Source organism: Citrus clementina, unplaced genomic scaffold (genome assembly GCF_000493195.1).
Source record: "Citrus clementina cultivar Clemenules unplaced genomic scaffold, Citrus_clementina_v1.0 scaffold_9, whole genome shotgun sequence".
Lineage (NCBI taxonomy): Eukaryota > Viridiplantae > Streptophyta > Magnoliopsida > Sapindales > Rutaceae > Citrus > Citrus x clementina.
The window spans coordinates 5,300,901-5,325,756 of NW_006261964.1; the positions used below are offsets into that span (position 1 = coordinate 5,300,901).

Sequence of the window (24,856 nt, forward strand, 5' to 3'; positions counted from 1 at the left end):
ATTAAATTAATTTTTCATATATTGAATTCAATCCAATTGTGTGGATTTGACGTTAAAAGTAACATTAAATGTTGATTTGTCCATCATTGAATTGGATAATATATAGAACTATTTGTTCCTCGAAAATATTTTTATAAAGTTAGTGAGAAATACATTTAATATTTTAATGACCAAACACGCATAAGAATAATTTGTCTGTTTCAACATTGCTGTCTGAGTCTGACATCAACTCATCGGCATAATTAAGAGAACATAATCTAGAACATGATACTAAAGCAACATGCAAAAAAAGAATCAAGGCCACATAGTCCTCCATCAATTTGTATATTTACAAGTTATTTTTGTGTTCCTTGAGCAATTGTATGAAGTGGTGGAAGTGAGAGCGGACAATACTGGCAATGAAACCAAGTTCCCTTCACAACGTTTACTTGAGGTTCAAGCCACTTCTCCTCATGGTTCTTGCTCAATTAAGCTACACTTTCCTCTATTTTATCACAGAGGCTTCCTTCAATCATGGAATGAATCCTCATGTCTATGTAACTTATCGTCATATCGTTGCTGGAATAGCAATGTTCCCTTTCGCCTATTTCCTTGAAAGGTACACCTCAATATCTATGTCAATAGTGGATTTGCAAATTTTCGTATGCTTAATTTGCTGATCTTCATTTTTTCCCCCCCACTTATGCAGAAAAATAAGGCCAAAGCTGACATTAGCTCTTTTCTTGGAGATATTTGTTCTGTCCCTCGTCGGGTAAGGACTACTAAGAATTATGAAATATGTGCATAAATATGAATGACTTTCAAAAATCACTGAGGCTAAGTGTTTTTATGATCCAGGGTGACCTTGACTTTGAACATGTACTTTGCAAGCCTGAGATACACATCTCCAACTTTCGTGGCGTCGGTAGTGAACACCGTAGCTGCCGTAACTTTTGTAATTGCGGTTGTACTCAGGTTGGCATTTCATCATTTTATAAATCTTAACTAGAATTGGTAAAGAAAGTTCAAGGATGTAGCTTTCATTGACCATAAGAAGTTACTTTGCGGAGTACTGATATTTGAACTGAAGAATCTGATACAATGGCGACAAAACAACTGTAAAACCATATGGTGTTATAAAAAAAAAGTGTTAAGAAAAAAAATAGCACTATTTTTTTTTTTAACACTATAAAACTACACAGTGTTACGGTTATTTTTGTCGCTGTTGTATCACCGTCAGTCTTTTTTCTAATTTGCATGATCGATGCAGGCTAGAGACACTTGATCTTCGAAATGCTCGAGGCATGGCAAAAGTTCTTGGGACCTTAGTATCATTGGCTGGTGTAACCATCATGACAGTATACAAGGGGCCTGCTGCGAGAAACCCGGGGCATCCTCCAATCCATATTCAACGAAATAATATCATCCAGGAGCAGTGGTTGAAGGGTTCATTTCTTACAATTGCAAGCAGCATAACATGGTCTGCAATGTATATTATGCAGGTTAATATTTGCCAAACTAATTCTACTTTTATTTAGATTTGAAAAAAAAAGGGGTTCATATTACTGATACTGTCACACTGATTACAATCAAATGTAACATGTAGGCAATCACACTGAAGCGATACCCGGCACAACTGTCACTGACTACTTGGATGTGCTTTCTTGGGGCCGCACAATCAGCTGTCTTCACAGTTATTGTTGCACGTAAACCAGCTGATTGGAGAATCGGACTCAATATTGATCTCTGGTCCACCATTTATGGTGTAAGTTGGAGAATTAGACAGGATTTGTACTGTGATTAATTAATTAATGTTAATTAAGTTCTCTAATAAGATTCTGATAATGGTATAATTAATTAATATATACATGGCAGGGAGTGGTGGTTTCTGGTTTGATTGTTTTTATTCAACTATGGTGCACAGACAAAAGGGGTCCAGTTTTTGCTACCATGTTCAATCCTATTTCAACCATTTTAGTTGCAATTCTAGCATATTTTGTTTTCGGAGAAAAGCTTTTCTTGGGCAGGTAATTTTCAGAATCACACTGCACATTTTAGCCAGTTTATATGGATTGTGCTTATTGTAAAAAGATTTGTATGTGGTTCATTCAGTATTGTAGGAGCAGTTGTTGTCATTGGTGGGCTCTATCTGCTGCTATGGGGCAAAGAAGGGGATCATCAGGAGGCTCAGATAAAAACAAAAGAACAATCAGATCCCAAGATATCACAAGGCGAGCCATAATTTTTTTTAAGAAAAAAGGGCTGCGTTTAATGTAGACAATGAGACAAACGTAGAATTTCAGGCACTAGTGCTTTTAACAACTCTGTAGCCCCTCTGCTCTTTTTGTATCAACTAATATTCCGAATTGCTACACTTGGAGTTCTCTTTCCGAAAAATAAGAAATTCAATTGGAGGTTGGAACTTGGAATAACAAAACTAACATTCTTCTCTTTTCGTTTCACCAGTCTTAAAAAACTGTTATAACCAGCAAGCAAACAATCCGAGGGCATTTAGTATTGTTTTCCAATTTGTCTGGTTCAGAAAATACGAGTGATTAGTTTTTGGTGCAAATGAAAATGTATTGGCAGGGGGTCTTGAAACTAATATATGAAATGCGTTTGATAGTTTTGTCTGGTCAGATGAAAATAGTGAAAATGCTTTTCCTTCATTTTACATTTGCTAATGGGAAGCTGATGTTAGAATATTAAACGAAAATGACAAATTACCAAAGTTTTATCAAGATTAATTTTTACCATTTTTCTATGGACAATTAATGATCGACTTACGTATGACAACTATTACAATCAACAGTTAGATTTTATTTCTTTCTTTTTAGAATAATTTTAGCATCTTATTCATACTCGTTTTTAACAACAATAATGTTTGAAATTCTAATAGTTGAGTCACAACTGTTACGTGTCATTCAGCTGTTAAATAGTAAATTTTATAATATTCTACTATCTAATGTATTAATGTCACATCAATTTGAACTTACATTATACTCAACTGTTAGATTCTAGCAGTACTCTTTCAACAAACTGTCTCCTCAGCAATTCCACCTACTTCATATGACCTGCAGGGACAAAACATCGCGGGTTACTTTATAACATCAACCCAAAAGGAATTCCTTCAGTGGGGAATTTCGTGGAAAAGTGTGGCAGGTTTTGAATACAACCTAAATTTTTTATCAGCGGAAATGAAAGTTAACACCTTTTCTAACAACGGAAACCACTACTTACTTCGTTCACCCATATTTAGAAGATTAAAAAAAAATGAATAAAGAATAATTATAACTCATAAATCAACTTCAAACTCACCTAATTCAGATGCCTTACAATCCCTAAAGGGAATTCATCTTCAGAATTGGTGAAAAGGAAGTTCTTATTGTTCCTGTAGAATGTTCCGTCTGCAGACGTTACATGTCGGCAATGACACTGGAATCCTATCCTGCGCAAGTGACTACATGGATGCGCCCCTTTTGGGGCAGCATCACAAGCATCTGTCTTCACAGTGATCCTAGTCCATATACAATCTGATTGGAGAATCGGATTCAATATTGACTTCTGGTCCACAATTTGTGGTGTAAATAAGAGAACCCACAGGATTAGTATTATGTGAATGCTAATAATGTTCTGTAACAAGATTCTGATGGAGGTAATTAATAGTAGAAAAAAGGACAAACACACTCCTAACGTTTAGACAAAGGGACAAAAACCCCCTAACGTTTCAAAAAAGATATTTACACTCTCATTCACTAACAAAAATAGTAACTTTTAACGGCAATTAGCGTTATACCCTTCTAACATATAAAAAAATATACAAATTTAACTTGTGGTATTAATACCATAAAATTTTATTTAAATTTTAAACTTGTATATTTAACAATTCTTCGCATGTTTTCATTTAAACTTGTATATTTATAACCAATTTTTTATGTTATTTATTATGGTATTAATTGAAATACAAGCTAACATTAATAACCAATTTTATTTATTTTTATTCTTGAGTAATGAATTAAATTTATTTGGCTTGAAGAGGAAATTTGATAAAAAATTAAATAGAAAAATTGGGTAATGAGGGTATATTTATAATTTTATTAATAATATATGGACAAATTGAATAATCAACAATTTTTTTTATATACTAGAAGGGTATAACGGTAATTTCTATTAAAAATTATTGTTTCCGTTAGTGAATGTGGGTGCACACATCTTTTTTAAAATGTTAGGAAGATTTTTATTATTTTATCTAAAAGTTGGAGGTGTGTTTGTCATTTTCCCTTAATCGTAATATGTACATGCATGGCAATGGTGGTTTTATTTGTTTGATTTTTTTTTTCTTTCTTTCAACTACGGTGCCTGCGAGAAAGAGGACCAGCTTTTGTGACCATGATCGATCCTAACAAAAACGATGTTATCGGGCAGGTAATTTACAGGATTTTGCACGTTGCTTGTTTCATTTGAAATCAACTGTTCATACTGAAAACTTTTGGCTGTGGCTTTTTTGGTATTGTTGGACCGGTTGTTAACTTGCCATCTTTGGCCTCTATCTAGTGCTATGAGGCAGAGAATGAGATCAGTACGCTACAATCAAAATAGAAGAGCAGTCTGTTCCAACATATCACAAAACAAGCCATTTAGAAAAGAAGGAAACTGATAAGGCACAATGGCATACCAGATAAAATTCAAGAAAACATAAGAAAAATGGACCAAAAATGAATACATTCTTGCATTTTGAATCATCATAAATAGTGAAAACCAGCCTGAGCTTTGCCAATGGGTAACAAGTATTTGAAAGAAACAAATAATCATCATCCTTACTTTAGTTCATATTATAGCTGATTTGCCAGAGGAGTATTAAGTGGAGTTTCCAGCACCACGTCCGATGCACTTTCCAGAAACTATGGCAGCAAAGGTTCTTGCCTACCAATCAACCATTTCTAATAGATATACAAAATAATGAAAGAGAGAGCGAGTGAGAGAAACCTAATATCATAAAGATCACAGTATAATACATTTCTTGTCAATACTTGCCTCCATTTGCCAATAGCAATGTCCAAGAATCAGACAAGTCAAATCAGTAGCAGCATTTACACCTTTGAAGGTCAAAAAAATTTCTGGAAGGCAATAAAATAAAGCATCTGAAAATTATTCAGATAATTGTAACTAGCTGGAGAGGGAGAAAGTGATAAGAAGGGAAAAGATTAACCTAGGCCGCAGGGGGCCTGAGCTCGTGATCACGAGAAGTATCATGCAAAGATGGAGGTAAATATTGCCACATAGGCATCAAACCATAGCTGGGATATACCGCCATCTTATTCAACCCAGCATGATAAGCCGCTGGGTGGGTTGGCATATAACCACCTGTTGGCATGGCCATAACTTTCAACTGCTGCTCTAACTTTTCTTTATCCGCCTTCAGTATAAGTTTCTCTTCACGAAGTTCATTCTTCTCAGCCTGTTAGCCAGAACGGAAAGTTAATAGAGTAGTAATAAATTATTTAGTAGCAATCTGAAACATAAAGAACTTCACATTAATTGTGCACTCCAAATGTGACAGAATCCAAAACATAAAGGACTTCACAATTTAAGTACTAAATATCCTTTGTTCTTTATTTTGACTTCTCCTTCTTTATTACTATCTAGGTTAAAAACTTTCATCACAATACAATGGGAAAGATAATTTACATTATAATAAACTTATCATACCCCACAAGATGAATACTACACATTATTACGAATTTCTCCTCTGTGTTGTGTGGATAAACAGAATAAATGAATGCAATATGACTACAGAATACTAAGAGCAGGAACAAACTTTCTGATATAAAGTTGATACAAGCACGCCCCATCATTTCCTCTCTTCCTAAAGAAGTCTTCAAAACAAGTTAGCTGTATGCCTTAGAAAAGTATTTTCAAATTTTATAGATGTCATGGACATAACTCTCAAGCATCCAAATCCTCAAAAGTCTACGTGACTACAAAGTATTAAGACTCTTCCATTTGAGTGCCTTGTCAACTTGATCTCACACTTCTAAGCCAAACCATCAAGTACCTAAAATAAAGTGCTAAAATCATGTCATCACAGCCTTGACAAGAAAAATTGAGGTCATTATATGTGAAACCAGGCTTATTAGCCCTTAATTACTTTTTGACAGACAGAAGTGACTTGCTTGAATCAAGAGGTGGGAAGTTTTGACGTAAGAGAATCGATGGAGAAATGAAATGAGACAAAAAATGGAAACAAACACTGACATTTAACGAGGTTGCAGTTTGCCTAGATCCACAAACTGAAAGCAGCAAAAAAGATATCACTAAGAAGAAAATAGGATATACAAGATTCACTTCCCCTAAAGTCCATTATACCGACTTGTAATCTCTTTGTCCTAAGATTAAAATCCAAGAGAAAAGAGAAGCTCAAGCTTAGTGCGTCTTATAAGTGAAATGAGCACACCTGTTTATAGTAAAACTCCACGGCTTGGGAGTTGGATTGGGTAACAAAGTTGGCCATGTAGTATACCATCCCAAGACAATCTAAGCCGTGACATTGCAGTCATAATTGGATAACCAACCTGGACACGCATTTTACCAGCCCCAACACAATCTAAGCCAAACAATTTCTACAAATCTCCACCTTGGATTAAGTTTCCAATCTTCACCTCCACTAGCTTCCCTTCCACTGCTCTCTTTCATGCTTCTTACCAGTTGCACACTCTGACAAGTCTAAGACATTCCTGAACTTGCGAGTGGGAATTGATTTGGTTACCAACTGTTGAAGGAATCTTTCTAACCCTGATAGTCCCTTGTGCTATCACATCTTTGATGAAGTTCTTCATGACATCAATGTGTTTGGTTTTTTGTGGTACATCTATTAATAAATAATCTTAAATAATTATGGGGGTGCTTCTATCCGTGAAAAAGTACACCAGGAAAGTTCCTAAGAAACACTGAAGGGGTCACAACAGTCCCACTGAAAAACCAAACTCCTTTGGGGAAAAAAGGCCTTCTTGTCAAAACTCTTCTAGACATGCACATAGAAATACAAATACTCCACACACAGTAGTAAACGAAGCTTAGATACCAGATTTTTTGAGGTAAGAGCAGCAATATGGAAAAACAAATCTATCAAGAAACTTGTAGAAAACGGGCGGTTTAGTTGCTCTTGGGTTGGCAAAATCAATAGTCAACTTGCTTACCTAATTCAACATCTTTGCCACAGAGGTTTACTTCGATAGACGTGGCCAGTTCAACTGTAAGACAGGCTTTGAACTTTTTCTTTTGGAATTTATTCTCAGACTAGAGGATAAGTGGGTGTCAAGAGCTTTGGGAAAAGTGAGGGAGTAGTATTATCGTAATATTCTAATTTCTTCGTAGTGATAATATTTTCTTGTGCTGGCCCCAATCCGTGGACAAAGGAAAATTGCATAACCATGTTAAATCCCAGTGTTCCTACTAATTTTCCTTTGTCCACGGATTGGGGCCAGCACAATCCCAGTGTTCCTACTAATTTTCTAGTCACATTTTATTCCTCCACATTGCTACTCTTACCTCAACTGTAAGGAATCTCATATAATTGAAATCCTGATTTTGGTATGACTTCATATATCTATTGATTCTACTAACAAAAGTGTTAGCTAGTTTCCCCATCACTTCCAGAAACACCAAACCATCTCAATTAATGCACTTGCAAGCTCCACTCTTGATTTCGAGGAGGGCAAATGCAGATGATTTCGGTCATTCATATGAGGCTAATGAATCAAAACCATGCCCAGCAAGACTGAATCTAGGCCTCGGGCTCGCATGGGCCATCCATTCCAAATGTAGTAAAAGGATCAAGTCCAAAGAAAGGTTTTGAAGGCATAAGCACATAGATCACCATGCACTATGTCATCTTTAACTCTAATGTCGCTACTGGGGTAATCATGATGCATGCATCTTGGATCTTCCTTTTTCAGCCCCCCAATTCATTCACCAAAATGCGCATTCGATTAATACTCATGAAAAAACATTTCTTTGATGTCAAAAACTTCACAATAACCAATATCTTCCACAGATGATTGTTAACAAGTAGACTTTGGCACCAACCCAGTAAAATCTAAACCCAAATCTGACTATCAATGACCATCCGAACACAATCCGATTTCATGAAAGTTTTAACCCACGGTTCAGTAAGTCAATCATGCAATTATCAAATCAAACAATAGGTTGCTTCAAAAATCAGTCACAAACATTTACATATGGATTATCCAAGTAATGTCCCCAGCAAAAAAATGCATCAAAATGAAAATGCAACGAACTTAGTAACATCAAAGCATGATAGCACAAAAATCACTTAAAACTTTTAATTTGAAATGATAACCAATGAAACATCAACTAACCTTCAAACTTTTAATTTCTTCTTGCAGCTTCTCATTAGTTTCTTTGAGCTCCTGAGACTCAGTTCTTAGTTGATTTAACACCCTAATGGCATCATCAAGTATGGCCGGTTTATCAGTTCTAGCTGGTCTCCCAGGTTCCAAAATACAACTCAAATCAAGAAACCTTCACAAATCAAACACAAAACCAAATCTTTCAGAAACCCCATGTCAATAATCCCACCTCCAATAATAGCCAAGTCTGGTCCAAAAGAAAATCAAAATAATCCCTCTTTAAACTCTTAAACAAATTAAAACAGAAAGAAGATATAATACATGCCTGTCATTTAATCTCTCTCTGCGCAATTTCTCACGGCAGGCTTTGCTCCCTGGCCTACTGCATGAATCACTTCGCGCCCTGTAAAATATCACCACAACAATTTAAAAAAAATAAAATCAAACCCAATTGTTTTTTTTTTTTAGTTTCAATAAAAACAAAAGTTATCACCTTTTACGCGTATTTTCATTTTCTGGCGGAACAACCCCAGTTGATGAAATATCATTATCGGCGCTGCCACTGATTTTTGCATTTACACAGAAATTAAATTCAATCAACGGCATAAAAAATTTAATGAAAAATTAAATGAATAACCAAAAAGGGTACTTTTGTTCGGGCCAAGAGAAATCAAGAGATGCGTTTTGATCATTGAAGCTGTAATTGATAAAATCGTCCCAGTCTGACGGATCCATTTTTTTATTTCAATTTCCCTTCAAAATTGGAACTCTCTCTCTCTCTCTCTCTCTCTCTCTCTGTGATAATACAACGAGAGTCGTAAATTGAAGACAGAAGTGACACGTGGGTGGGAGATTGGGTTACGCGCCGCCGCATCGATTTTATCATTTTTTTGTCTTCTCGCACGTGCGCCGTTCCTTGTTTTTTTATATTTTTATAATTTTCGTTTTTGGGCCGCATGATGCGAGCCCAGCTGTGTTGTGATGGTTTTGTGACAATTTTTGTTTTTCAACTTTTCGATGAGAACTCACCCACCTTAAAGCTCACAAGATTGAAATTGAGTTTCAATAAAAACAAAAATTGCTCATTTGACAGATGTCAATTACTTGCTATTCGCCAATTCACAATTTGCTGGCTCTGCTTTAATTGTTTGTTTGAAGTTAAACTTTCTTTAATTTCTAAGCTCGTAATTTGTTCAAGAAAACTCAGATCAAGAATGTCCCCGTTAATCCATTCATCGCATGAGAAAGTTAAGAAAAACAATCGTACCAAAAGAAACATTTAATATTGGATTATAAAATAATTTGGCACAAATGTAAATGTCCAGCCAAAAATCCCCTCGAATGACAGCCACCTTTGTTGAACAGAAATTTCGTGAAAAACAGCAATGGCAGGCCAAATCTGCATTTCTGAGGCCATAACTCTTATTTGAACTAAAGGCTAATTTATTTGGACGCCTGAAGTTCTTTAAATTTTTGTTCTAGTGATTTCGATGGGGAATAACAGTTTACAAAGAAAGTTTTAAATGACGCGAGCTTCATTTTTTAGCTTGTCAATGAGCTCTTCAACAGAAGATAATATAACCCCAGCTTTTCTCTTGGGAGGTTCTGTTACTTGAATCACCTCCAAATCAGATTTGACATCCACGTTTAGCTCCTGGGGAGTATATTTCTTTATTGGTTTCGATTTTGCCTTCATTATGTTGGGGAGTGTTGCGTACCTCGGTTGGTTGAGTCTCAAATCAGTGCTGCACGAGATGAGCAGTGCAAATTAAGTAAAAGTAATCAATGTAGAAAAGGATCAAACTAAAACAACCACATGCAGACAGACGCATGTTGGGGGAAGACATATACATGGAGTGCAACAGGAAGCCTTATATCTCAATATACTCACAAGAATAAAAGCATTTGGAATCCTTGCATGAGTTGAACAAACTTTGATGGAAAGAAAAATATATGCATCCAGGATGAGGAAAGGCAAACTTTAGAATAACTGATTTTACAGCTTTTAGGGCAACTGTGTGAAAATTGCTAGCTACAAACACACCCCTCATTTGCAAGTTACATACATAAAAACACACCCCCTCATTTGCAAGTCACATATATAAACACAGAACCAACTACAAACACAAGCACAAGCTCAATTTATTATAATTCAATTAATTTGAAAAAGAATTCAAACAGAGACTGTTTGGTCAAATTGGCAGTGACACCATGTTCAGTTGCCATTCTAAAGTAAAAGCTGAAGTTTATAGGGAAGGGCTCAATGGCAGCATTATCAAGATGAACTAAAATATGATTTTATGTTTCTCAAGTTGTTGGAATCCTAAACTTGTCATTCAACTGCTGGAGATTTAGCAAATACAACCAAAATTTTCCCAACCTGTCCACACATACCCTTAGTAAATGATCCCCACTACAACTAAAGACCTAGGGAGCTCCTGAATGAGAAATGGGGTTTCCTCTTGGTTTTTATCATAGTACTTTCAACAAATTCGGGAATTCAGGATGGTTTTACTTGTTTTCCAATGCTTATGTCTTCAATAAAACTATTTGTTAATTCCCAAGTGATTATATGATCAACTCAGTAGGGCACTCATGATTAAGCTCACATAGCACCAGCATCACACAATATAAGTAATCATTCTGCTGTCCAAAATAATTAGATACAAATCCACAGAATGCTTTTCCGAGGAACTCCTTAGGGTAGCATGAAACACTGGGAGAACAGGAGGTTAGTTTCACCCTTAAAAGCTGTGTCCTGTGGTAAATAGGTTTTCCTAGTAATGTTTCACAAGTGAGACCAAATCAAATTCAAAACCAACCAATGTCCACAAGCCAGATCACTTCCCATACAATCAACTTCAATCATATTTGCCAGTATTGCCAAATACACAGGATCCAAAAGCCTTTCTGGTTCCATTGAAATATTCATCAGACTTCCATGAAATAATATAGTATTCTAGGCAAACTAAATACACATTCTTCTGTCTACAATTAAATATTATTCTCTGGCCAGGCCATTACCTCTTAGGAACAATGACTTTTAGTTAACAATCCTACAAGTACTCATCCGTAGAAAGGCCTCAGATTCTTCAAGTAATCAATTCACTTTTCATTCCCACCAATAAGTTTCGAAAACAAATCCAGTTAGTTTCTCAACAACTACAGAAAGTACTATCTTGGAGAACGTAATTCAAGAAGAGGATATTCACTTAGAGGACCATAGACACTATTGCCTTCTGTCATTTTACATATATGACCATATATAAAAACTGCCTTGTGTCAGAAATAGAAAACAAGAGAATATTGTTGTATTCTCCTTGGCAACATGCTTTTATGAGGAGAAATATAAAATGCAAGCAAGCATACCCCAAAAATATCAAGTGCTGGAACACTAAAAGTCAGGTCAGAGTACTTACGTGATTACAGCTGGTAAATCCAATTCTAAAGTCTCAAGACCACCATCTACTTCTCTCTCCACCGTTGCTAATTGTTTTTCCTTATCCAGCACAACCTACTAAAAAAACAGCAGCTGTAAGTCATAAGAAAAATTCTCTTAAAATTGTATAAACAAAAAGTAGATAAAACTGCACCAACAAAATAACAGTAAACTGCACAGAAATATTCTTCCGTCTATTATCCATTTATTAGTTAATTCAAATTCATATTGCCGTCAGCAAGCAAAAATGAACTATCAGAATCTATTGATCATTTATGAACTTCAGCCACATTGATCATGTTCATGCTGATTACCTATTCCCATAGAGTATTAACTTCTAAAGCCAAAGCAGGATAGCAATAAAAGGGTTGTACTGACCTTAGAAGCAAAGGTTCCCTGCGCCCAGCTGAGTAGCCCTGCAACCATTTGCCCTGTTTGATTGCAGTCATCATCAATTGCCTACACAAGAATCTGTGTCATAAGAAACGGCAATCTTCTGCATAAATTTCCGAAATCAAGGGCAGAAAAAGCAAAACTACATTCTTCCAATGCAACAGACAACATAAGGAAAATTCAAAATTTTATGTTCACATAGTATTAAATTCATCGAAATTAGAAGCTTTAACACCCATTTCCAATTTCTCAACTTGCTTTAGAACTAAACAGGAATCACTTCACTGCAACATAATATTAAATCCCCGAAGAAAAAACCCACAAATTGATTAAAATTTTGATCAAAACGAACCTGCTTTCCCAGAATAATCAAGGCAGGCTTCTCAACCTCAACAAGGCTCTTCAAAATCTTGGCAACAGTCAAAGGATACAGCTGACCGGCAGCCTCCACGTGGACTCCTCTATCAGCGCCCATAGCTAAACCCGTCCGTAGAGTATCAACGCACTGGGCGGGGCCCATGCTGACAGCGACAACCTCGGAAGCCAATCCAGATTCCTTGATCCTCAGAGCCTCCTCCAGCGCTATCTCGCAAAAGGGGTTCATCGACATCTTAACGTTGTTTGTCTCCACTCCTGTCCTGTCGGATTTCACCCTGATCTTGACGGCGTAGTCAACGACTCGCTTTATTGCCACCATTATCTTCATTTCGGCTGCCGTTGTTGCCGATGATACTGGCTATGAATCAGGAGGATATAATTGAAAGTTTGTGTTAAATTAGGAATTATCTTAAAAGTGTACGTTTACACTTGGACCCCCTGACATTCGATATAACTGTCAAATGTAACCCATGAACAAAACAAGTGATAGAGAGACCCTCATCAGCCATCAGACTCAAATACTCAATTACCTTGGGTTTTCAATTCTGTGGTGGCAAAGTGCCATGAAATGCTATTCAGTTAATTTATAATTCCAATTTTAGGCAATTCCTAAGTTATAATTTCCGTTACATACAGCTTGTAGAATCTCAGCCGCTCAAATGAATTAAAATCTAATCTAACGGACAATATTCAATTTATGGAAAAGTAGTAATAAGGGAGAAACCGGTTGAATTGGTTTGTTTTAGGTGATGGGCAGCTGGACTAAATGGTTTCAAAGCTTTTTGCTGAGGAAAAAAAAGGAAAATTGAAGGACAAATGATCTAGCGATTGTGAAGGGGACAAAAGAAATCGGTGTAACCAAATTATAATTGATCCATGTATAAGGTCGTTGCATCTTCGCTTGAAAATCGTTGCCATGGGTGCTTCTTCTTCTTCCTGCGGCTCGGTTGGTCATTCGACCACTACTGTCAATATTTCTTGTGGTTCCGTCGATTCATGGCCGTTGATAGTTACCCACTTTTATAGCATTTTTGTGGAAGTATGTTCTAATTAGCTTGTTTCCTTTTGTTAGTTGCCCATTTTACCTTTGACCTATGTCGTTGAGTGTTGGTGAAAAAAACTGAGTTTGTGATTTCATTGTAAGTATTTACTTTCATCTCGAGTTACTATTTCGTGATACTGATTTGAATTTAAAAAAAAAACTAATTTTGATTTAAAATTTTTAAAAAGTATTTATGAATTTTTGTATTGGGTTTTAGATCTTTTATGTTGTTTGTTGAATAATATTTACAATAATAGGAAAACGCATTAATTTGGCTAAATTATTTTGATTTGCATGCTAATTTTGGAGGTTGGGATGAACTCTTAGGTAATTTATAGGAGAATATGAAAAAAAAAATGCCACTTATAGGAAAATTCTAAAAAGCAGATGAGAAAAATAGTTATGATTAAACTCTATCTCTTACCTGTATATATGATAAGTAACAGAAATATAAAGTAATGTAATTTTCTTTAGGCAATATGATACAACCTCAATATTATAGTTAGGCAAACCCAACTCAGCTAGCTCTATCAAATCCGAAGAAAATGCCCAAGTAAAGCTAAGTGAGGCTATCCAAAATCGACCCCAAGATAACCTTAAGTCAAGTCGCGTAAGGAAGCCACCCAAATGGCTGAAGGATTACACTTGCTGAGCATTTTGTTTCTAACTGCCTTAGCTATCTAGAGAATTTTTTTCATTATTATTATAGTGAGAAGTTGTTATTTAGTTTTGACAACTGTGAGCATATTCTTACTGGTATAAGTATTTCCATAGTTGTATTTGAACGGGAGTATATATGAATTTTGGACTTTATCTCTTCTTCTTCTTTGAATTTTTCTCTCTATATTCTCTTTGTTATCCTCTCATTCCTTTAAACTCTGGGAGCTTGCACTTATTTGAAAAGTGTGGAAAATTTTGTTGATCTGTATGTTTCACAGGTGGCATATCATTGGTGTTTTCATTGATATTTGCTCATCATGCTTGATTCAGAGATTCTGGAGGCCATTAAAGCTTTACAAACAAAACTTGATAGCCAAACGGTTGCGGTTCATCACATGCTGCAACAATACATAATTACCGTGGATTCTCACTTGGAGGACTTACGTTCTCAGATCAAGGGGTCACTTTCGGTTCTAACAAATGGGCCATCGAATCCGCCCCCTCTTCCACAGATATCTGATGGTTCATCGGGCACCTATGACTTCAATCCTCTTTTGCAAACAATGAAGCTCAAGGTCCCAAAATTTGATGGAACCGACCCAGACGGTTGGGCTTTTCACATCAATGAATATTTTGATTTCCATGGCACATCCGAAGCTCTTCGTCTCTGTATTGTCTCTTTTCATCTGGAAGGTCGCGCTTCCACTTGGTGCCAATAGATGAAGGCGAATGATCTTCTTACCACATCCAATCACACTCCTATGAGTGCCCCTGCCTTCAATCCACCTTAACCTGCCCCATCCACTTTATCTCCACTTTTACCAACGCCATCTCTCCCTATTAAGCGTCTTTCCCCGCAAGAGCTTCGTGAAAAAAAAAAAAAGAGAAAGGACTCCACTACCATTGTAACCAAAAGTGGAGCAATTCTCATAGATACCGTAGTAAGTTTCTGCTTCTTTTGGGAATAAAGGATGTTGACGATAAGATGGGTTCACCAATTAATTTTGAGATCTCAGATGTTGTTGAGGAGACCATTATCACTGGTGATATCTCTAGTTTAAATGCTTTAGCTGGCCAAAGTACTCATCGCTCCCTACGACTCATTGGTAAAATTAATCAACAGCCAGTACAAGTGCTTATCGATAGTGGTAGCACCCATAATTTTATTAAACCTGCTGTGGCTGAAGTTTCGGGGTTAGCAGCGCAAGACGCTACTACCTTCTGGATATATATCAGCAATGATGATTATTTGGTTTGCTGTTATGTATGTTCCCAAGTTGCCTTATCTATGCAGGGCCATGTTTTCTCCATCAACCTTTATGTTCTTTCTATTGAGGGACCTGATATTGTCCTCATAATTCAATAGTTACAGCTTATTGGCAAGGTATCTCATGATTATGTTGTATTGTCAATGGAATGTTTCTGGAATAGCTCTCCTGTCTTACTGCGGGGCGATGTCTCCTTGTCTCCAAGACCGATTTCTTTGCATCAATTACAAGCCCTCATGTCCTATCAAATATACGGCCTCTTTGAATTTCTTCAGTTGCATGTTACTACATATGTGCATGATACACTCTTTGTTTCAACCACTGCTGATAAGCTTGCTTCCCCGCCCGATTTACCTTCCCTTGTACTTATCTTTCTTCATTAATATGAGCAATTATTTCACACTCCATCCTCCCTACCCCCTCACAGACTTATTAACCATAAAATTCATTTCCTCATGAATACTAAACCTGTCAATGTTCGCCCATATCGTTACCCTCACTTCTAAAAAGCCGAAATGGAAAAATTAATCAAGGAAATGTTTGATCAAGGCATTATTCGCCCAAGTCAGATCTCATTCTCTTCACATGTGTTGCTGGTTAAGAAAAAAGACGGCTTCTACCGTTTTTGTGTGGATTACCGAGCCTTGAACGCAGTAACAATTATAGACAAATTTCTGATACCAACTATTGATGAGTTATTAGATGAGCTTGGTGGTGCTTGTGTTTTCAGTAAGTTGGATTTGTGAGCTAGTTATCATCAAATACAAGTATGTAACAAAAATATTTACAAAACAGCCTTTCAGACTGATTATGGCATTTTGAGTTCCTTGTCATGCCTTTTGGACTCTCTAATGCCCCCTCCATTTTTCAAGCTACAATAAATCGGTTCTTTGCTCTTTATCTATGTAAGTTTGTGATCGTTTTCTTTGATGATATCTTAAGTGTATAGCACCTCTCTGGAAGACCATTTTGAGCATTTACATAGAGTACTTGATTGTCTTCATACTAATCATTTTTTTTTTTGTGAAGCTATCAAAGTGTCTTTTTTGCCAAGATAACATTGAATATCCAGGCCATATTGTTTCCTCTTATGGAGTTAAGGCTGATCCTCACAAGCTGAAGGTCATGTCTAATTGGCCTATTTCGTCTACCACAAAACAATTGCGAGGATTCTTAGGCCTCATGGGCTACTATCATTATTTTATTAAAGGATATGCTTCCATTGCTGCCCCTCTTACAGATTTATTACGAAATGATTGCTTTCATTGGTCCTCAGAAATTGACACTGCCTTTACTGCCTTAAAATAAGCCATCAGTAACGCACTAGTCCTTCTCTTGTCGGATTTTCAATTGGACTTTGTTATTGAAATAGATGCTTCTAATGTTGGCATTGGAACTAATCATCTTATTGCTTATTTTAGCCGAAAATTGGGTCCTCGCATGCTTGTCGCTTCCACTTATATCAAAGAACTTCATGCCATTTCCGAAGCAGTACATAAGTGGAGACAATACTTGTTGGGCCATTTCTTTATTATCCAAACTTACCAGAAAAATATTCGAGAGCTCCTTCAGCAGGTTATCCAAACTCCAGAACAATAATTTTATGTTCGCAAGTTATTGGACTATCATGTCAGAGTTGAATATAAGCCGAGTTGAACTAATAAGAAGTTCATGCCTGGTACACGAAGTTGATGTTCTTAAATTATCTATCTCTGTTACTGCTAATATGTTATTAGCCAATCGCCTTATTCCCCAATTCCTCTCTATCTTTCGCGAGAAAATTAGTTTTTACCTAATTTATTAGCTTTCCATCAAAAGTATTATGTTGGTTCCTTAATGTCTCTTTATTCTGTCTCGGATGGCATTCTACGGTTCAAAAACAGGTTCTTCATCAGTTCTCATTCTGTTTTAAAGCCTTCTTTATTACAAGAATTCCATGCCACACCAGTTGCAGGTCATGCAGGAGTCAAGCGGACATTAGTTCATATGTCTACCCTCTTTTATTGGCCACATATGCGCAAAGATGTAGAGTTATTTGTCGCCTTTTGCTTATTGTGTCAGCAAACAAAATACTCAACTCAAGCACCTACCGACCTTCTTTAACCTTTGTCTATACCTTCACTAGTTTGGGAGGAAGTTACCATGGAGTTCATTACATGTTTACTTTCTCCCAATGGGTTCACTATTATCTTAGTAATTATTGACCGCTTGACGAAATTAGCTTATTTTGGTGCTCTACCCACACACTTTACAGCGAGTAAAACAACCATTTTATTCACTGATATGGTTGTTGAGCACCATGGTTTTTCTCGTACAATAATTTTATATTGTGACTCTATCTTTCTTAGTACCACCTTGAAGCATAGTATAATATATCATCCTCAAACGGATGGTCAATTAAAGGTTGTTAATCGAAGACTCAAGCAGTATTTACGAGTTTTCACGCAAGCGAAATCAACATTGTGGCTTGATTATTTAGGTTGGGCTGAGTTTTTTTTACAACACCAGCTCTCATACAAGCATCCAAATGTCTCTTTTTAAGGCATTGTATAGGCGTGAGCCACCTATAATTCCTTCCTATACCGAGAGCTCTACTTCAATCCAAGCACTTGATGAATTGTTGCTGGAACATAGTGCCTTATTGGCATATTTGAAAACTAACTTGCGAGAAGCTCAACATAAGATGCAACAAAAGGCTAATGCTCATCGCCGTGAGCTAGAGCTTCGGGTTAGGGATCAAGTTTTGGTTAAGTTACACCTTATAGGTAAATATTAGTTGCAAACAGATTATCCAACAAGCTAGCGAAGCAGTAATATGGTCCTTTTCGAGTGGTGGAGCGTATTGGCGCTATGGCTTATGGCTTGGATTTGCCTCGTGATTCTAAGATTCATCAAGTCTTTCACATCTCACTTCTCAAGCCATTTCATGGTCAGGGTGCCTCACAAGTTCACCCATTACCTAGTGAGTCTCACAACAACCAACTTATGTCTGTTTCTATTGTTATTTGTACTCAACATCGGGTGTTGGTTTATGGCACCCCACAATCCCAAATTTTAGTGCAGTGGCAAGATTGTGCTCCTGAGAATGCAACATAGGAATCTCTTTCAGAATTTACTAAGCAGTACCCGAATTTTCACCTTGAGGACAAGGTGATTCCTCAAGGAGTGGAGGGTGATACAACCTCAATATTACAGTTAGACAAGCCCAACTTAGTTAGCTCTATCAAATCCGAAAAAAAGGCCCAGGCAGACCCAAGTGAGGCTATCCAAAATTGACCCCAAGATAACCTTAAGCCAAGTCGCGTAAGAAAGCCACCCAAATGGCTGAAGGATTACACTTGTTGAGCATATGTGATTTGAGGATTCTGTTTCTAACTACCTTAACTATCTAGAGAATATTTTTTTTTAGACGCTAATTTGCCAAACTCAGAGAAGACAATTCGTAGAGGAGAATATGCAGTCATAAGAAGCTTGATATGGGTCTTTGGCAGCATAGACTACTAGCTTGTTTTTCCATTATTTTAAATTTATTATTTTCTTTGAGCTTTTTATCAAGGGGTGAAATGTTTTTAGGGTGGTGTAAGGCAAAAGACAAGTTAATAAAGTCTATGACTAGTGTGCTTCCATGCAGGTATGATTTTGTAGATATTCCAAACCATTTGGTTATAGCTTTTAAGTTCTTATTCTAGTTCCATGAAAAGTTTCTCCAAGATAAAAGTATTTCCCGCAGTCTGTTTGCCTTCGTTGTTTTGTACCACTATGTTTTTAATTTTTTTATGCGTAAGGTTTTTTTTTTTTTTTTTTAGTTTACAGGTTTTCACCTAACTGAAAGGTTTCTTTAACTGAATTACAGAATGTATGTCAAGCAATTGCCACTTATTGAAATAGAATTCTGCATCGACCGTATAAGATGAAGAGGCAAGCATCACTTTCTTTTTTCGTGGAGTGCATAGTAGTTTTGCTATTGCTATTGTTGCCTACCTTCTGAAGCTTCGAATTGATCTATACATTTTCTCGTTGTTTGATTTTAATTTTAACCAATTGTTTTTTGGCATTAAACTTTCTTCATGAATGAGATTCTATTTTATTGGATTGTCGTACATCGTTTATAATAATTAACTTGCACGTGTATCTTTTTAAAGAATGATGATTCTGTATTGAACAAGATTACTGGATTTGGGAGTTTGTTTACGTTAGTGAGCTTACAACTACCCTAATATAATACCAATACTTGTCCTTATAAATGAACTCCTCTTAATCGATAAAACAATCCTTGAAAAAATATTTATATGCCTTAAAATATAGTAACAATAGTGGTGATATAATTAACTAATGTATAACCAAAGGAGATGAGATTAATGGTTTCCTAAAGATTATTGAATTTGTATACACAATTTGACTTATTATGCATTGAAAGTTTGAAATATGTATAATCACTGTATCTATTAAGAGATAGATTAAATGAATCAATTTTTTTAAAATAAAAGTAATTCAATTCAATTCAAGTTAGTATGATATAAAGAAATAAAATAATTGATTTTGTTAATTATAATATTTGAATTATGTTGTATATTGGTTACGGGCGGAGCTCAGGAGGAAATTTTACGGGGGCCAAATTTAAACTTATAATTTTGATGTTATTAGAAATAATAAATTACAACCAGACCAAATCATCCAAAAAAAATAGTAAGATACTATATGAAAAAAATTTACATTTATAATTCATAAAGGAAGATGATTACAAAGCAAAAGAGCCTCCACCCATACAAAATTCCAAGTCTTAAAGTACGGAAGCTATCAAAAGAAAATAAAAAAACTTAAACAAAAACCATTATAACTGTAGAGGGAAAAAGCTTCCTCAAGCAACAAAATATTATTAACATAAGATATTAAACCCAACAAAATCAGGATCTCCAACATTAAAATGGAACACGACGTTCTTTCATATCTCGAAACTCATTGACTATTGATTCAATACTTAATTTTTCTGCAATTTCCCTTTTAATGTACATAATCAATGAATTTGTAAAAAATTCATCCTCCATTTTATTGCGAAGTCTTGTCTTTACTATACGCATAGCCGAAAATGATCATTCCGTAGTTGTAGTAAACATTGGAAGAGTTAGCACAAGAACAATTATTCTATAGACAAGGGGGAATATTGCTGCTTTTCTAGTACTAACCAACCACTGGCTCAAGTTAGAAATGATCAACAAGCTTTTGAACTCTGGATATTGAACTACACTGTACTCATAATGCTCAAGTTGAATTTTTAAATTCATTTTATCAACGTCTGTGAAGTCTACTGGGTAAAACTTGTCAGCCAATTGACAAACATCAACAATTCTAAACGACTCCCTACATTCAGGAGGATCAAGTGCTAAACTAAGTATAAGCAATTGCACTGCATGTTCATTAAATCGACTACTTAACTAATTGGCAATCTATAACAACATAAAACAAATTTACCCTATAATGTTCAGCAACAGCAAAGTTATCTTCTTGACGCTAAGCTCGACCTTGTCTTGCAACATAATGAGCATTCATTTCTGAAATATCTATATTTCTTGCCTCACAAAATGATTTCACTTGATCAAGCAACGTAATCCACCCATCATCTTTAAATTTCTAAATAAGTGCTTTAGTTGATGAAAGAAGATGTATAGCATCTCCTCGTTGGAAAACATTAGTTTCATCTTTAATAATATTAAGTAGAACAGAACATGTTGCACTTAACATTTTTATTAAATTGGAGACTGATCTAAAGTGAAAACTCCACTTAGTATCCCTAGGCCTTTGTAAAGTGCCAATTTGATTAAGCTTTCTCTCACTCTTAAGCTCATCAATGAAAATCATGCACTCAATGTCAGTAGCTTGAGCACATTTTAGTTCATCATTGCCCTTACAAGAAGCACCAATAATATTCACAACAGAAGTCAATTTAGTAAAGAAATTATGAATAGGAACAATCTCATGAGATACCACAATTAAAGCCAACTGTGGTCGTTGAGCCAAACAATGAACGTAGTAAGCATATGGACAATCTTTTAAAATTAAAGTTTGTAAACCATTCCACTCACCCCGCATGTTGCACCATCATATCATTTCCCTCGAATATTTTGAATATTTAAATTATTATGAGACAATAGAGAGTATAGCCCATTTGTTAAGGTCACTACAGAAGTGTTAGAGACATGAACAAGTCCAAAAAAATGTTCTCGTACAAAACCATCTTTGTCAATAAATCTCAAAACTACAACCATTTGTTCTTTCTTCGATTCATCGCGTGATTTATCTACAATTAAACAAAACTTTGCATCTCTTATTTCTTCACAAATTGCCTTTTTCACTTTCATTGAAAGGACATGTAAAATTTCTTTTTGAATATTTAGTGATGTATAAGAGGCATATTTTGGAGCTTTATCAAGTATAAATTCTGCAATCTTTTCATTATTAGAGGTAAATGCTTTAAGTAATTGAAGTAAATTTCCACGATTTTATGATTTTTTGCTCTCATCATAGCCTCTAAAAGAACAACCTTGAAAAGTTAAGTATCTAATTGCTTCAACCGTAGTTTTTAACCGCAATCTATTATTTTCAATTTCTTGAGAGGAATAACGATTAAATACCTATGGCAGATGCTGAGATTGCCTCATTAAATCCTCACATGATTTTTCAGCCTTTTTATGAGTTAAATTCGGATCATTTCCCACATGATTAAGGAAGGCACAAATTTTCCCATCTTTAACCTTTCTCCAACCATTAAATCCATTAATAGTATAAGCATCACATTTTGGATGTGCAGATTGTGTATTGAAGAGATAACATGGTGGACAAAAAGCAGCATCTTTTATAGGTGAATATTCCAACCAAGAAGGAAAAGAATTGAACCATGAAGATTGAAAACGACGGGGGTGCTTTTCTGGTCCATATTTGGGATACTTTGAAAGTCTTGGTTGGTATGGACCAACCATTATGTATGCTCTGCAAAATTTCATCCCGTTGATTAACATCATAAACTCATATTTGTGAACACAATCCTAGATCACACTCCAAAAGTTGAGTATTAACTGGATTTATCTTAATTCTTGGAGATTTTAAAGGTGGATTTCCAAAATTTGGTGAATTGGTAAGTGAGACTTGTGAATTTTCAGTATTTGGAGAATTGGTATTGGCTTCTAAATTCTCTACATTTTTTCTTTTGAAGTATTGATTAATTTTTTATGGCTTTCTCATGTTTGCTATAGTGAAATTGTTGGAAATTTAGGGATTTTGGTTGAGTTGCAGGCGATTTTTGGGATATGTTATTCACGATTCGTTGGCTGATGTTCTGAGTTTTGTGGCTGATTTCTTTTTTCTTTTTTGTTTTAATTATTTTGATGCCATTGTTAGTGACTTAAGTGGGCTTTTGGGCTTGACTGAATTGTTTTAATTATTTTGCTTTTGGGGAAATTACAATATTATCTAATATATCAACCTTATACATTAATTGTACAGGGCCAGTGTGGACATTTCACATTAATTTTTCATATTTTATTTAGACATCCCAAAATTTTTTAAAATTCTACAGGGGCCATGGGACCCTCTAGCGTTATATGGCCTCCGCCCATGATATTGGTGAATAAAGAAAATTATATTCTTACTTCGAGTATTACATTGAACCCAACAAATCTACTATTAAGCATGAAATATATGACCATCAACTTACAATTGTAATCATTAAACCAGAAATCATTGAGTATTACATGAAATCATTAATATTGAACCTAAAAGATACATGAAACTAATGTTAATATGAAATCTAGGACCATTAACTTAAAATTGTAATTAGGAAATAAAGCTTTACATGAAATCATTGTCATTGAGCTTGATAATTCTACCATTAAACATAAAATTAATGCAAATATGAAGCATAAGACCATCAACTCAAAAATTGTAATCATCAAATTTTGAATACTACAAATTAATTTTACTCTATCTTTGTGATGAATACATTCTACGGCCTTAAAAAAAATAAATAAAAGGTTATTTTAGCATTTATACGAGTGTGTAAAGTAAATGTTGACTTTTAAAGTTCATTCAATTAGTGTAAAAAGTAATATGATATTCAGACTATTATTTGAATCAAATATCTAATAAAGTAAAAACTCATTTAATCCCTATATTTTAAGGTTAGTTGTCGTTTAGTTAATGAGTTTTTAAAAAATACCTCATATTTTAAGTTTAGTTATCGTTTAGTTCTTGTGTTTTAAAAAATACCTCAAAATATCCTTATCTTTAAACTATTGACACCAATGCCGTTACTTTTTGTTCCTTTTGATTTGCTTTTACAATATTACCCTTTTGCAATAATGTTTTCTTTTTTTTAACGTTAATAGCAAAAATTAAATTACTAATTTAACCTAAAAAATAAAAATAAAAATAATACATATTAATTTTTAGAACACTCTGCTGAGTAGTAATATATAAATTTTTTATTAATATCTAAAAATTGGTAATTTAATTTTTTTTTAATATTATTTTTTTGTGTATGCATGAGCTTCTACAAAAATTAATATTTTTTTTAATTTTATTTTTAGGGTCAAATTGGTAATTTAAATTTTTTATTATTGTCCAAAAAAATTATTGTAAGAAGATAATATGGTAAAAGTAAGCTAAAATGAGCAAAAAATAACACCAAGAATGTCAATAGTTTAATGGTAAGAATGTTTTGAGATATTTTTGAAAATAAAAATATCTTCTACATTTAAAATCAATAGTTTAATAGTAAGAATATTTTGAGATAATATAGTAAAAGTAAGTTGAAATGAGGAAAAAGTAATATCATAAGCTGTTACATGCATAAATTGTATCATAGTACGACCCTTTTATTGTTATTTACAGGTAGTTGCAGAATTTTGTCATGCGTCGAGAATCAACAGGTGAACTTTGGGCAAGAAATCTAGTGCCACGTGCGGTGATTGGAGTATCATATATGTTTCTGATAAACTTAGAATCAAGGTATAGTAAATTATAAGGCATAATTATTGTGAAATGAAATTACTGATAAAAAGCATCATCCCATAAATGTAATCAGAGTCGCATTACCACTTCATTGTAAAAAGCATCTTCAGTTTTGCTGTAGGACCACGCAGAATTTGAAAAATGACCACCAAGAATGACTCTGGCAGCTACAGATTAGGACAAAATTGAAAGGCAGATAAAGGAAGAAAATCAATTGATTGATTGTCCTTGCGCTTCCACAGTAAATTCTCTGTTTGATTAATTGGTTGATAATTTAGTTGTGGGCGCAAGAGCTTCATCTTCGTTGCTTTGAGACAATTCTGGT

The 24,856-nt window shown here is 35.0% G+C and overlaps 3 protein-coding genes across 3 annotated transcripts; 1 reads left to right on the forward strand and 2 right to left on the reverse strand.

Moving 5' to 3' along the window:
- Positions 1 to 376: 376 nt before the first annotated feature.
- On the forward strand, positions 377 to 2,353 carry LOC18032870 (WAT1-related protein At5g07050). The gene is made up of 7 exons (XM_006420131.2): positions 377 to 598; positions 689 to 751; positions 838 to 954; positions 1,250 to 1,481; positions 1,586 to 1,744; positions 1,855 to 2,006; positions 2,092 to 2,353. The coding sequence occupies exons 1-7, from the start codon at positions 399 to 401 to the stop codon at positions 2,219 to 2,221; spliced, it is 1,053 nt and encodes a 350-aa protein (XP_006420194.1). The 5' UTR covers positions 377 to 398; the 3' UTR covers positions 2,222 to 2,353.
- Positions 2,354 to 4,955: 2,602 nt separating this feature from the next.
- On the reverse strand, positions 4,956 to 9,211 carry LOC18033286 (transcription factor bHLH104). The gene is made up of 5 exons (XM_006420132.2): positions 8,998 to 9,211; positions 8,842 to 8,910; positions 8,674 to 8,751; positions 8,358 to 8,520; positions 4,956 to 5,437 (listed from the first exon to the last, which is right to left on the reverse strand). The coding sequence occupies exons 1-5, from the start codon at positions 9,081 to 9,083 to the stop codon at positions 5,189 to 5,191; spliced, it is 645 nt and encodes a 214-aa protein (XP_006420195.1). The 5' UTR covers positions 9,084 to 9,211; the 3' UTR covers positions 4,956 to 5,188.
- Positions 9,212 to 9,600: 389 nt separating this feature from the next.
- On the reverse strand, positions 9,601 to 13,641 carry LOC18033145 (electron transfer flavoprotein subunit beta, mitochondrial). The gene is made up of 4 exons (XM_006420134.2): positions 12,533 to 13,641; positions 12,166 to 12,246; positions 11,768 to 11,862; positions 9,601 to 10,093 (listed from the first exon to the last, which is right to left on the reverse strand). The coding sequence occupies exons 1-4, from the start codon at positions 12,884 to 12,886 to the stop codon at positions 9,868 to 9,870; spliced, it is 756 nt and encodes a 251-aa protein (XP_006420197.1). The 5' UTR covers positions 12,887 to 13,641; the 3' UTR covers positions 9,601 to 9,867.
- Positions 13,642 to 24,856: the final 11,215 nt, after the last annotated feature.